Source organism: Magnolia sinica, chromosome 1 (assembly GCF_029962835.1).
Source record: "Magnolia sinica isolate HGM2019 chromosome 1, MsV1, whole genome shotgun sequence".
In the NCBI taxonomy this organism is placed as follows: domain Eukaryota; kingdom Viridiplantae; phylum Streptophyta; class Magnoliopsida; order Magnoliales; family Magnoliaceae; genus Magnolia; species Magnolia sinica.
Window position 1 is genome coordinate 125,515,184 of NC_080573.1, and position 13,777 is coordinate 125,528,960.

At 39.1% G+C, this 13,777-nt stretch overlaps 1 protein-coding gene across 6 annotated transcripts; it reads left to right on the forward strand.

Annotated features, from left to right (window-relative positions):
• The first annotated feature begins 3,511 nt into the window (after positions 1–3,511).
• Positions 3,512–13,576, forward strand: LOC131257299 (protein EMBRYONIC FLOWER 1). 6 transcript variants are annotated; one of them, XM_058258220.1, is made up of 8 exons: positions 3,513–3,745; positions 6,244–6,444; positions 6,996–7,429; positions 7,526–8,910; positions 10,833–12,684; positions 12,846–12,895; positions 13,147–13,360; positions 13,456–13,576. In XM_058258220.1, exons 2-5 carry the CDS (start codon positions 6,293–6,295, stop codon positions 12,609–12,611), a joined length of 3,750 nt encoding a protein of 1,249 aa, XP_058114203.1. In that variant the 5' UTR covers positions 3,513–3,745; positions 6,244–6,292; the 3' UTR covers positions 12,612–12,684; positions 12,846–12,895; positions 13,147–13,360; positions 13,456–13,576. The 6 variants fall into 6 exon arrangements, with proteins under 6 accessions (XP_058114208.1, XP_058114216.1, XP_058114203.1 ...); XM_058258238.1 differs by having other exon boundaries at positions 7,526–7,654; positions 7,745–8,910; positions 13,147–13,576; XM_058258225.1 differs by having other exon boundaries at positions 3,512–3,745; positions 10,833–12,727; positions 13,147–13,576.
• Positions 13,577–13,777: the final 201 nt, after the last annotated feature.

Below are 13,777 nucleotides of genomic sequence, written 5' to 3' on the forward strand. Positions count from 1 at the left end.
AAGAAGTGTGGTAATCAATTTCCTTTCCTCAAATTTCTCTGAAAAGGGTGATTCCTATTTTCTTGTAAAATAAAATAAATAAATAAATAAAAAAACCCGTATAAAATGGAGATTTCCAACGTAGAGAGCTCTCGCTCTTTTTTAACATTTACATGTCCACATTTCTATGGAAATCAAGAATTCTAAAATAAATAGATTTTTTTTTTATGGCTCATTTGATAGCTTGTTTTTTATATGAATTAAAATTACCAGTGCATCCATGTGAATTGAAATTTGGTGTCTAGCAACCTATAAATGGAATTCGGCAATCTATAATTGGAATGCATTTAAATTATGTGGTATATTTATAGAAATCTAAATTTAATTAAGTAAATTAAATTTAATATTTCAAATTAGCATATATATACACGTGATATTTGATAGGATGATCGTAATAAGCTCAAAGCTTTGACTAAAAATGAAGGAATTTCAAGCCTGGAGTGGCTACAAATGCAAAGATCCCAAGTAACACAACTCACCAATATTTTTAATTGCCCATTAGATAGCCAACGTTGGGACAATTTAAATCATTTTATAGGTGTGATTTTAGTAGTACAGCCAATAATTTAATTGTTTTGAGGTATCATTAATACCAAATGCACCACTAATTAACAACCTAGCAACATTTTTATCACTCATACAACTCTAGCTTCGAGAACTAATAAAAGCATTTCAAGCCAAATAAAAATAAAACAAAAAGATTTTAAAACACACTAAAAAGTAGCTTTCCGCTTATAACCAGTTCCATTTACCATTGATTAGATGGTGGCAAATGCTACGAAAAGTGCATTTACCCTTTATTACTGCCAATACCACCAAACAAACGGTGCCAAATGACACGTAAGATTCTTTTTTCATAAATGCCCACTTAATAGAAGAGAGAGAAAAACGATGAACTGGTCTAAATCGAAATTATCCACTTGAACCAATGAACAAGCCACCGGCCTTATTTCGAGCCAGGTGTGCTCACTATATATAAACCCCACCAGATAAGTGGGCCATACCTCACACATGTGTCACGGGCAAACGCATCATTTCCCAGCATTTCCCAAAGTAGCACCTTGTTAAGGGCATGTTCCACTGTCCTGATTGATAATGGTGGGAGAAGTAGTGGTAAAGAAACAAAGACGAAATTGAAAGCTATTCACATTTCACACCAAACCATGGAAATGCTACTTTCTTGAGAAGAATAGAAAAGCTATTTTGTCGGTTTTCCTTGTTTAACATACAGGAGAGTGATGTGCACTTGATGAAATTACATACCATGGATTTATGAGGTTTTCCGTCTGTTAGCCAACGATTCCGGATTTGTGCATGCACATGCATGCTTTTTATGTATGTATGTACGTATGTGTTTTTTGGTACTGGTGCTATGCATGTATGTGATGGTTTTATAACTCAAGATACTATTAATGTGAGTCCACTTTACTGGAGGAAATTGCTCCCACTCTCTCTTGTTAAGCCAGTGGACCTTTCTCCAATTCGTTTGGGGCCCACCAATCGAAGGTTCCCAGAGTGGGCAGGTCATTGCCCAAAAGCTTCAGCAATCAGGAGAATCGTGGCCGTTGAACGGTTAAAAATGCACTTATTGGACGGTTAGATTGTAGATTGGTTTTTTTTTTCCTTTTGGGTCGGACCACCCATGGTGGGCCCCACAATTGTTTTTTGCAGGTTTCATCATTAAATTTCTTTTGTGTGCATGGATACTGCAGGTGTACTCACACGCGCACGCGCACGCGCACGCGCGCACTAGCGTGGGACTCACGAACACCTATGACGTTCGACCCCATGCAGATATCATCCCCACCGTTCATTGGTTCAAATCATCAAAGTCCTCTTTACCATGGCTAGAAATATGTATCCATGAGAGGATCTCTCGACGTGTTGTCGGTCCACAACTTTTACTGATCACCCAAACCAACGTGTCATTATAACGGTTAGCTAGGTTCATCTAATCGGTTCAAATTTCGAGGTAAGGCCCATCCAAGCAACGGCTGGGATTAAGTGGGTCAGATTGATGGAATTTGCACCAGTTGGACTGTACAAATAGTTTATGCACCACACTTCAATGCATCTTTTATAAATAGTATTATTCATCTGCCCTCTTCTCTCTCTCACTCACAACCGTACTCAACCAGAGGAGATGCGTTCTATCCTTGGGTTTTCTGTTTCTATAAGTGGGGCCCGTGAGTGGCCCACCCCATCAATGAACTCCTACACTGGAAGATCGTAGCCATCAATTCTAACTTTTCCAGTTGAAGGTGGAGAATAGAACCTTCAACTTTCAGCCCACCAATGAAAGGAAGGGTTAGGATTTTCCAATCAAAACTGGATTTTGGATTGTAATCCATCCATTTCTGGGCCAATCACGTCTAGGTCTGAATCTACAAACCAAAGGTCACCGTTCTTCATATCTGAATTAGAATGCATATCCCCAGATAGAGGTCGATGCAATTCCTCTGTCTTTTCACCTCCATCTGTTTTTTTTTTAGCTTTATATATATTGCGAAATCCACACGCACCTCTACACGCATCCCAAGTGTGGGAATCTGATGCACATATAAGATGATTCCCACCGTTCAAAGCCATGGCTGGTCCACTAATCATGAAGGGCAGACAGTAACCGTATTTCCCATCTGATTCAAGCCAGAATGCCCTGATTTTTGGGCCAGATCATCCACAGCAGGAACCAGCACATCCACATGTGGCCGCGTGTGTAGGTGCGTGTGTGGAAGGCTTTTTCTGGAAGGTCCTTTTATAACGTACAGGATAGTGAAAGCATCTCCTTCTCATACCGTTCATTTGGGGATGATGAAAAGCAATAAAAACTGGTGGGCCACTTTAGGGTTAGGGTTAGGGTTAGGGCTTCGTCGGAATGTAGTCCTGAAATTAGGGTTACAGAGAATAATGCGGATGATGTGGCCAGCACCGAAAACATGGGACATGTTAGACCCTTCTCATTTGTTGTCCTCTCCACCTCACTTCTTTTATCCTTTTCTTACACGCCATGTCCATGACTCATGACATGTCATCTCCGCATGTCATGGCTCGGTTTTTAAATCCCAGGGATTCTCCGCTCCTCAGTCTCATCACCCCTCGTGTCCGTACGATTGGACCCCACGCTCTAGTAATCTATACCGTAGATAAGATGATCCCAGCCGTGGATGTGCTGTGTCCAGAAACTATCCGTGGTGGGACAAAATTAATTGTTGATGGATAATAGGAACGGTCAATTTTCACGAAGAAAAGCCTAAAGATTTTATGGATGATTTTTTTTCAAATCGGGATTTTTTTTTTGGGTGAAGAAAATTGATAATGGGGCCCGTCAAACCAACGGTCTGGATAATTAAATCAAGAGCCTCACTTGCGTAGACTGGGGAGCTTGGTATAGACTATACACGTCCTGAGGCTCAGGACCTTACACATGCATACATAGAAAAGAGATAGAATAAAGACTCTCTCTCTCTCCTTTCTCTCTCCTCTCTCTCTCTCTCTCTCTCTCTGAAACCCTAAAATGGTAGGGTTTCGCTTGCGTTCTCGACCGAATTTGATCTAATACGCTTCGACTCCTCTATCCGATTTCATCCGTTCAGCTCCTTTGCCAAATGATCTCTCCTACGTCGCACTTCTCTCGGTCGGCCGCGACGGACTGTAGCTAGCTCCAGAAGGATCCTTTCAGCTGATATTCACCTGAAAATAAAAAGAGGTATTTTTTTTTCGTAATTACTACAAAACCAGAAATCGATAATACGATTTTGAATTCTCATCTCTCTCTCTCTCTCTCTCTCTCTCTCTCTCTCTCTCTCTCTCTCTCTCTCTCCGTTGTTATTCTTTTTTCAACTCTCTTTTCGTTGTTATTCTTTTTTTTGAAAATTTCCTTTTTTTGATAAATTTTGAGTTTTGAATTTATGTAATCTTTTTCATTCAGCTTCTTATTTACAAACTAATCGATGCCATTTGTGTGTTATGATCGGTCTTTTCTTTTTTAATCCTAGAATTAGAGTTTAGGGTTTCTAACTCGAAGAATCTTTTCTCAAAAAACCCTAATTTTTTTCATGTTTTCGGTCTCCGGACTCGTGATTTTATGATACAAGGAGGAGTTTTAGAGGTGGGTTTTTGTTGTTTAGATCTGTGGTTCTTTGGTAATTTATGGGGAAAGGAAGTGGCACATTTCGTGGCATCTGGCGTAAAGAAATGGTGCCTTTTGTGGCTGGAAGTGCCATATTTTTTGAATAATCTGTGCCATTTGTTTGTTTTTCGGATTCCAGCGTGTGATTTTATGTTGTAATTTGGTGTTCTTAGAAGTGGGTTTCGGTAAATCATGGATCCCGTGGGGTCATTTTGGGAAAGGTCACATTCTTTTTTCATGTTGCATGTTCTAGCTTCTGAAAGTAAGTCCAAATTCTTTTGTTTTTGGTACTCCATGTGTGATTTTATGACGTGAATCAAAATTTCACAAATATTTTCGGCTCAATTGCAGGTTGTATCTTCCATCTTCTTGAGAAAAGCAAGTATTCTTTTTTTTTTTTTAGTTGGAAGTAATGGCTTTCGAGAATGATCCTTAAATTGTGTTTTGTTTTCGATATTAGTCATGTGATTTTATGAAGTAATTGGGATTTTTCAGATGCGGGGTTTCTTTCTCTTTCTTTCTTTCTTTCCTTCCTTTCTCTTGTGAGTAATGAGAACATAGAAGCATTCTTTTTTCATGTTTGAAGTGTTATATTTTGTGATAAGTAATAGTGTGCTTCAGTTTTAGTCTTTCATGTGTGATTTTATGTTGAATTGTGTGTGTGATTTTATGTTGAATTGTGGGTGCTTTGCAAGTGGTGTTTCTGCTAAATTGTTGATTCTTCATAGATAATTAGAGAAGAGATACCCTCAGTTGCATGTAGGAAGTGCTTCTTTTCAGGATAGACCCTAACTGTGTTCGTTTTGGACTAAAACACATGATTTTATGATGTAAACTTCAATTTTAGGAGTGGGTTTTAGCTGAATCATCCACCAACTCAATCAGAAATGGTGAGAAAACCAGATATTTTCATTTCATGTTGGAAGTGCTATCTTTTGTAATGCGAACCCAATTGCTTATCCTTTTTTCTTCTTTTTTTTGGCATGTGACTATGCCGAAACTGTGATGTTTTAGGAGTCGGCAATTTACTAAATTGTGGGTTTTATGATCAATCACAAGTAAAGCAAAATAATTTCTTTTCATGTCAACGCACTATCGTGTTCATGTAAACCTCAATACATCTTTGTTTTAGATTTTGACATGTTATTTTATGTTGTGGTGAGAATGTTTTAGATGTGGAGTTTTCATTTATTCGTTGATTCTATCATAAATCACGAGATAAAGAAGCTATTCTTTAATACTAAGTGCTTATTTTGCTAATAAACCCTGTATGTGTTTGTTTCCAGACTCAGATGTGTGATTTTATGTTGTTATTGGAGTTTTTTTAGATATGTGAAGGAAAAAAAAAAAAAAGCAATTCTTTTGTTGGAACTTGGAAGTACTATATTTGTGAATGAATGTTTATACATTTTTGTTTCTGGGCTTCAGTGTGTATTTTTTGCTAAAGTGTAGCTGATAGTTGTTTTTCTTTTCCTCCTTATCATCAGCTAATAGCTGAATTCTCTCATAGATATGAGGGAAAATCATATTTTCCATATGGGAAGTTCTATTTTACAAGTAAACTGTAATGCGCATGTTCTAGGACTTGACATGTATTTTAATGTTGAAAGGCAGATTGTGGATTATATCATAAGGTTATGGAAAAGTAAGCATTTTTTTCCTGGAGTATTTTTTTGGTTTATCTTCTGTGAATAAACTCCATTGAATTTGATCTCTTTTGTGAATGAATTATCAATAAAAACGGCTTCTATGAATAAACTCTAAGCTACAGTTTCTATCAAAAATCGTGACAGCATGAAACATTTTCATTCCATGTATGAAGTCTCTTTTCAAAATAAATCATATATATCTTTGTTCTTTGCGTTATTGCTGCAATATCTTGGTGGATTCTTAGCAAAATCATGATTTTATTTTAACTGGTCAGAAAAGTGAAGCATGTGTTCTTCTCCTTATTGGCAGTACTATCTTTCGCAAATAATATTTGAGATAGATGTGTGATTTTATGATATAGTTAGCTCAATCATTCACTCTATTAATGATCATGAGAAAGGGAAACACTTTTCTTTTTCATGTAGGGTGTGCTATCATTGTCAGACGGAGATATTATTCTGTTAGGTTTTTGAGATGGAAACTGTTATAGAGGAGTGCAATTGCGAAAGAAGTGAGCCTGTTCCGCTTTCTATGTCTAGTCGGTCGCTTATTGAATCAAGATCTATTGAGATTCGTGGTGCTGATGACAAGCAAGAGGCAGGCAAATGTTCACATTTTTCTATTCGGTAAGCCTGTGGACAATTGTTTATTTAGTTTATGAAGAATTGTTTTCCTTTTTCTTGAATGCAGTGAGCTTAAGTGGGAAAACTGAATTATAGGTTAATGCTAATATCCATCATCAACACATTGTTGTAAACTGATAGGCGATTGGTTGATACAGCTGTGCATTTCTTCTTCATGAAGCAAAAATGGTTATGGGTTTCATTGAGCTTCTTGATAAATTCAATTTATGATGTTGTGTTCATCCTGCGCATGCTAGGAGTAGGGATCTGTTGGTAGCTTTTTCATAACCTACCATACTTCTTTTTTTTTTTCATGTCTTTTAGTTTTGTCATTGCTATGTACTTTGCTAAAACATGAGTTTCATATTTGGCTTCCTGAATTCATGGTACGATGACATTCTTCTTTGTCCAGTTAGACATCATGCATGGTGGCAGGCTGAAATTATCCTGAGTGTTGAGAGCACTGACTTAATTTTTTGTTAAAGCATTAATGTGAGCATGAATAGTTCTTGAACGGAAGTTTCTCTAATAAGTTGTCTTTATCATGAATGCAGCGGATATGTTGCTGAGATCCGTAAAAGGGATTGGAAGGTTTCTTGGCCATTTTCTACACCTGATGACTCGGATGAGCATGCAAACTGGTTGCCTCCTCTACACGTAAATGAATTCAGATGGTGGCGTTGCCAAAACTGCCTGCGAACGACTGGTGCTACCTGCACTGCTAGAGAACTTGGAGCAGTCGTGAATTATCTTAGCAATCAAGTCGGAGTTGACAGCATTTGTTTTCAAGAGAATGCTGTCACTGCTTCTCATGATGGTGCACTGATGCCGTTGTCTGGTTTTCAACAACTATCTGAAATCAACATTTCTGAAGGAAGAAAAGTTAACGAGGATACGTGTATTAATGCGAGTAGTGGTGAATCTCGCCAGCTAATATGTAGTGATGGGAAAGTAAAGGAAAGGATCACTTTGCATCCGCTGGGAGAAGGTAGGTTAGAGGATATTTTTCAATCTCCTGACTCACTCTTCCATAATGCGACCAAAGAAGCTAGTTTGCTTGATTCATCTCTTTTGTCTTCTGCAGATATCCAAGCATCTAGCAATGGTAGTGGCAGTGGTGAAGAAAATGTGAACCAGATAACTCAACAAACAGCTTGTGGTAGAACAATATTCAAACCATGTCATGAAGGAGAAAGGACAACAACACAGACAAGTAAATCTTCAGTTGATTTTAAAAAAGACAATCTTCAGCATAACATAATATCACATGTTAAGCCGGTTTTTCATGATATTAATACTTCAGATGCAATTACTGTCGAAGTGAAAGGAAATGAGTTGAGTGGGTGCAGTAAAAAAGGCTTCGCAAGGGGTGAAGTTTCTGATGCTGGGCTTGATATTGAGATCCCTTTATTCACGGGTAGTGGTGGCACTGGATCTAGTCACAAGGATGATCTAGGGCTTAGCAGGAGCAATTTAGTCAAGATGAAGGAACAACATCAGAAAGTAATGGAATGTTTTGGGTTTCCCAAGGAAGTAGAAATTGGTACTCAAAATGACGGATCTGTAAATGCTGTCGAGGGTCCTAGAAGTGAGCTCAATTCCATGGCATTAGACGAGAGTGACTATGAAATTTCCAAAGATAATGAGAATACGATCACCAGCGAAACTCATGATCAACACAGTGAGAGTCAACTTGGTACTTCAAATGAAGTTTTACAAAGGATAAAATCTCGGAAGGTGCGCTTGTTAACTGATATCATAAAAAGTGAGGTGTCAGTCGTATCTGGAAAAAACCGTAGTTCCAACAGGGATAAGGAAGCAACTCACACTGACACAGCAGCTGGCCAATCTAAAACAGCACCAGATGCATCCAAAGATGTAGATCTACATCCTGGTCTTGGAAATCATATGTCTATCCGAGAAAATGATTTGAAGACTATCGTAGGTAAGAAGCGAACCAAGACGCATCGAGTTGAAGGTAAGAGGACTTCCCTGATGACTTGGCTAAAGGATGTGGCTGGAAAAGTTAAGGTTCATAAAGGATATGCTGAAAAGAAACACAACAACAGTGCAATTGTTAATTCTAAATCAACACCAGATGCATCTACAAGGATTGGTCTGCATTCTGATCTTGAAAGTTCCATGTCTTCACCAAGAAAAGACGCAAAGGTTATTTTGGGTAAGAAGCAAAAGAAGAAGACCCAAGTTGGAGATGGGCAGTCTTTAATGACTTGGAAAAATGGGGTGTCTCGGAAAATTAAGAAAATTACTGAAAATGTGGAGACCGAGCACATTGGCGCAGAAATTCGTGATTCTAAATCAGAACAGGATGCTGTTTTTGGCAGAGGTCCCCATCAAGGTGGTCTCAAAGGTCATGGTCCTGCCTTTAGAAAGGCTATTATGAATAAGAAGCGAAATAAGAGCCCTCGAGTTGAAGATGGGAAACCTTCCCTAAAACGCCGGCCAAAGGTATCAAATTTACTTCTGTTATTGCTAAGACCAGACCTCAACCTTTGCTTTTCACATTCTTGCTTTCGAAACTCATTTTCTTGAATGCTTTGTTTTGTTTACATATTTCGATGCTAGTTAACTGGAGCTGTTATCTTGTTATCTGCTGGTTATTTTTCTCGATGCTAAATAATAATTTCAGCATCTGACGTCTATGTAAAGCAGACTCTGTGGTAGCTCCCATATCAAAGGTCTGTTAACTACGGAGAGAACTCCTAGTCTCTGCATTCAGTGTAAAATCATCCTTTTCATTTGTATTAATGAGAGAATGTTTGTGCAACTGCATCTAGTTCCTGATGGTTCACTACTTTTGAAACGTTTTTTATAGGCTAAGTAGATTTTTAGTAGATTTTTTTTCATTAACAAAAATCCTGTTATTGATAAAGAAAGATAAGTTTTTTCTCCTAATTTATTATGTTCTTGACAGATATCCAAAAGCCACTGTTGCAGTGGTTCTAGTTTTATGCTATTCTTCTTTGCTCAGGACTTGGTCATCTTACAGTCCAGCTTTTTAAATAAGTGCGACTTTCAAAATATGATATGGAACATTTTGTTGTTTTAATTGTGACTATAAGTGAAAGTTGAACTTATTTAACAGATCTGCATCCATAATTTATGGAATAATAGTAAGAGATGAGAATCAACCTTAGAGCTGTCAATGGGGCCTGGGATTGGTGTCAGCCTGGATTTTGAACTGGTTGGTCTGGGCCTATTCAAACTATTGCTTTTTCTTGGCCCTGGTCTGGCCGATTGACAACCCTAGCCAAACTATGGTACCCTGAGATTTTATGACTGATACCTATCTTGTGGGTTGTGCCATTTGTGTCTCACAACCTCTTTCCTTGCTTATGGAAAAGGACATTTCTGTAGCATGTGGGCACTAAGGTAGCATTTGGGTGTACCACCAAATCCCCGAGCAGCCCTGATGCCCTCTGGTGTATGGGGCAGTGCTGCAAGCACAACCACATTTACTAAGTTGGCTAGCATTTTCCTGCTTTTTCTGTTCCAAATCTTGGTTGAGATAAGAAGAGGAAGATCTTATTTTTGTCCCAATCACAATTTTGTCACTAGCATATCCTGTTGGCATGGAAATCACAAACACCGAAAAATGCCCCAGAAAATTGGGGGGATGCATTTCAAACATATAGGATTCTACAAAACTTGAATCTTGTTTGAGATAAGAGTCACGCCTAGGTTCTGTGCTCAATGGTATTTCTGCCTGCATTTGAATTTTGGTGCCAAAGCTAGATTTCATAATTAGATGTGATCAAGATGATGATCATATTGATCCCTCTCATATCAGATTGTATTCAGTTATTACATGCAGTTTTTTTTTGACCGTCTGCAGTTTTTTTGGGTTCACGGTGCATCATAAGCACATTGGCAGTTGGTTGTTCAGATGATGCGCTTTGTGATATAAACTTGTGTCTACTTTCAGCAAATGATTTTGATGATACAAATTATTTATGGTTGTTAGTTAATATGTATCAAGTTTTTCTACTCTTATGCTTGCATATAAGCACACATGAATGTGATTGTGCATGTATTTTGTAATGCGTGCATGCATGAAGAAATGTTGTGCATATATACAGACACATGGACCTCTTCTCATCTCTGGGGACATGCATACAGTTTTTTCTTTTGGTAATCATTAATGCCAGATAAACAAGCACAACAGACTGATGTTGGCTGCAGAAAAATCATGGTAAGTCACTGTTGAAGAGAAAGGTCAATAACAATCTTTTAAAAAAAACCAACAGAATTTATGTGCTCAGCTCTGGAAAACTAGCATTAATTGCATTTGCTTCTCTACAACAAAATCAGCTTGAATGTGCAAAAAGGATAGTGTCTATGGATAGTAAAAATTGATGTATTTGTTTCAGGATTCCTCTGTTGCACCCAATTACAAGACCATTCCTGATTTGGCAAGGCATAAGAAAGCTTCAAAGAAACAGGATGCTCGAAGAACAAACAAGATGCCTGAACAAGAAACCTTAGACGACATCCCAATGGATATTGTCGAACTCATGGCGAAAAATCAGCATGAAAGATGTCTGTTAAATGCCGAAGATGCTGCTGAGAGCAGGTATAAAATGTCAGAAGCAACCGCAGGCATGAAGGGCAGTGCCAATGCAATGGATTCTATTGAAGTACTTGGGAAAGAGGTACAGAACTTGCTTCATGAGAAAACTTATTCCATACAAAAACCTCCGCCTAATAATGCTGGTGGTGGCATGTGTATTACTCGCACGAATGGGCACCCTCCTGATATCACTGGAAATTACAGCAGTGGCCATTTGAATTTCAACCAAGTGGAACAATCTCATGCCTCTACAAAATTTTCAGCAGTTTCACATTTTCAAGAAAAGCCTTCAAGCGGAGTTCATTTTCCGGTTTCTGATTCTGGTAGAAATGCTGATAAATGGTCTCTTGCTTGTATGCAATTCTTAGAAGCATGCCATTCTAATCAAAACATTTCCCAAGAGAATATATGCAGACCAGCACATTACAGTGGGTCCCATGGCAGTGGATCCTTGATACCATCAAAGACCATGCCTTTTGATATTAATGTTGCTCCCAAGGTTGATGAATTGTACGATGCAGACATGTTTTCTAATGCTCCAGATCTGTTGCCTAGAAGAACTAAGAATGCAAATGGCCATGCGGATCGTGGCCTGACACCCATGAACACAGATCTTGCTCCCCATCTACAAAAGCGGAAAGGGAAGGTTGTCTCGGACATGAACAAGGGCGCTCTTCCGGCACATGCATTATCTTGCACAGAGAAAGGAAATGAGTATCGTCCAACGATGATGGGACCAGTGGATTTATACACAAATGATGCCATTCCAGCAATGCATTTGCTGAGGCTAATGGATCAAGGGGCTTGCTCAAGTACCCCTATCGATATATCTACGGATGGAAAGCAAGACACGTTCCTTAAGCAGCATCAGTTTCCACAAAATCGCTACCACAACTTCCTTGGTCTGGAGGATGGAACGTTTGAAGCCACTGAGCCATTTGAATTCTTCAATCAAAATCACCAGCTGGGAAATTCAAGCAAGCTTTTCTCCCCACTTCTGAAGTCGGGGGCATTTGGGCCTTCTGTGCAGGATGTTGCACAGAAGCCGAAGGATTATGGAAGACCCTTTGGGTTTACAGGTGAGTTTTCTGGTAAAGAAATTTATTCTTCTCCCAAAACTCATGGGAAAGAGAAAACAAAAAGCACTCGCACACCAACACAAACTAGAGGCCGCCCGAGATCGCATGGGTCTGTTTTGCAAGATGGGAATTTGGGTAAAGGTCGTAAGTCTGTTACAGTCCATCGCACGAAGAAAAGATTGCTGTCTGCTGCAGATTCTACACTGCAATCCAAGAACACTCTGATAAATGGACCACTGATGGCGCATGTTGGAGTGATGGCTAACAAGAAGCATGAAATAGCTTTAGCTGTGGAAAACATGAGTACAACTGGGATCTGTTCTGTTAACAGAAACCCTGCTGAATTTAGCATTCCGGGAGTGGACAATATGTATATGATTGGAAGTGAAGATCTAAGGTCTATGAGTATGATTCCACCCAAGGATGTATTGCGCCTAACAAATCCTGATGGGCATAAGCGGCGGAGGATGATGAAGCTGACTGCTATACAAGGACGCTGAACTGTTGGCGATATGGGGGGCCATTCTTGGATCAAAATGTGATGGGCCAGCGTCGGCAGGAGTCATCAATGAGGTTGTGCTCAACTCGTTTAAAGAAGAGTTACCTCATATGCTCTGTATGTTTGCTCTGATAGGACACACTAGTCAATGTTGCAGTAGCACCCACTAACTGCAGATCTATTCACATGAAATGAGATTATAACTGATTTGACTCTTTGGCTCTCTATTCCATAGGGCATGCTGTGAGTTTGAAGCTGTGGAATACAAAGCTGACCACATACAAGGTAAATATAGCACATACATGTAGAGGAATTATAGGATACAGGATTTTTCACATGTGGGGCCCGTTGCTTTTTATATGGTGGACCCGACTATGTTGGAAGAACCTAATGCTTCGATTCATGACCTCGATGAGTCACTATAATTCCTCCACACATATATACTTTAACCTTAAGTGGGACTTCTATGGGTAGATTCCTCGACTTTTGGTTTCTTACAGTGGCATTGTGCTCTCTCTGTCTCTCTCTTTCTCAAGGACTTCAGAAGCCAGTCTGGTGAAAGTAAATGGCCACAATGCCATTGTCTTGCTTGAGGCTTTTCCCTGATCTGTCGTGGTGCAGTCCATTACGAATTTCAAATATGTAGCTCTGCATGTTCTCCCCTCAGCAACCGGGTCTTGATGTCACTTACTGGAAGTGACAAGAAGTGGGAGATAGAGCAGATGAAGAAAGGTCAGCAAAAAGTAGATGGTAAGCTATATTAAAACTCATGTGAATTAGTAAATACATAGATAATTTCTCTGAAATACATGCAAGTTGAAAATAAGTTTTATGTTGAATGTCAGATTGTGGAAATAAATAGAACTGTTGAAATATATTCGTTCGTGATATTTGTCACCATGGGAGTACAACAATGTCGGCTGTGATTTGAAGTGAAGCTATCAAATGAATGTCTTTCTGCTGTTTCTACTGTTTGAGTATTTTGTAACCGTATTTAATGTAAGGAGAAAACTGGCCTGAGTACATGTAGTTAGGCAGGGTGTGGCTACAACTTCTGTGGGGCGAACAGCTTCATGTGTACAAGATCGACACCATCCATCAGGTGGGCTACCTAGTGTTCGGCCTTGACTATAAACTTCACACTGGTCCAAACTCAAGCGGGCCTCA

Excerpts from the sequence above, each read along its gene's own strand:
- LOC131257299 (XM_058258225.1), top strand. The coding sequence starts at position 6,293 with ATGGAAACTGTTATAGAGGAGTGCAATTGCGAAAGAAGTGAGCCTGTT. Across the intron at positions 7,430-7,525 it reads TTTGCATCCGCTGGGAGAAG|ATATCCAAGCATCTAGCAAT; the intron begins GTAGGTTAGAGG and ends TGTCTTCTGCAG. Across the intron at positions 8,911-10,832 it reads CCCTAAAACGCCGGCCAAAG|GATTCCTCTGTTGCACCCAA; the intron begins GTATCAAATTTA and ends TATTTGTTTCAG.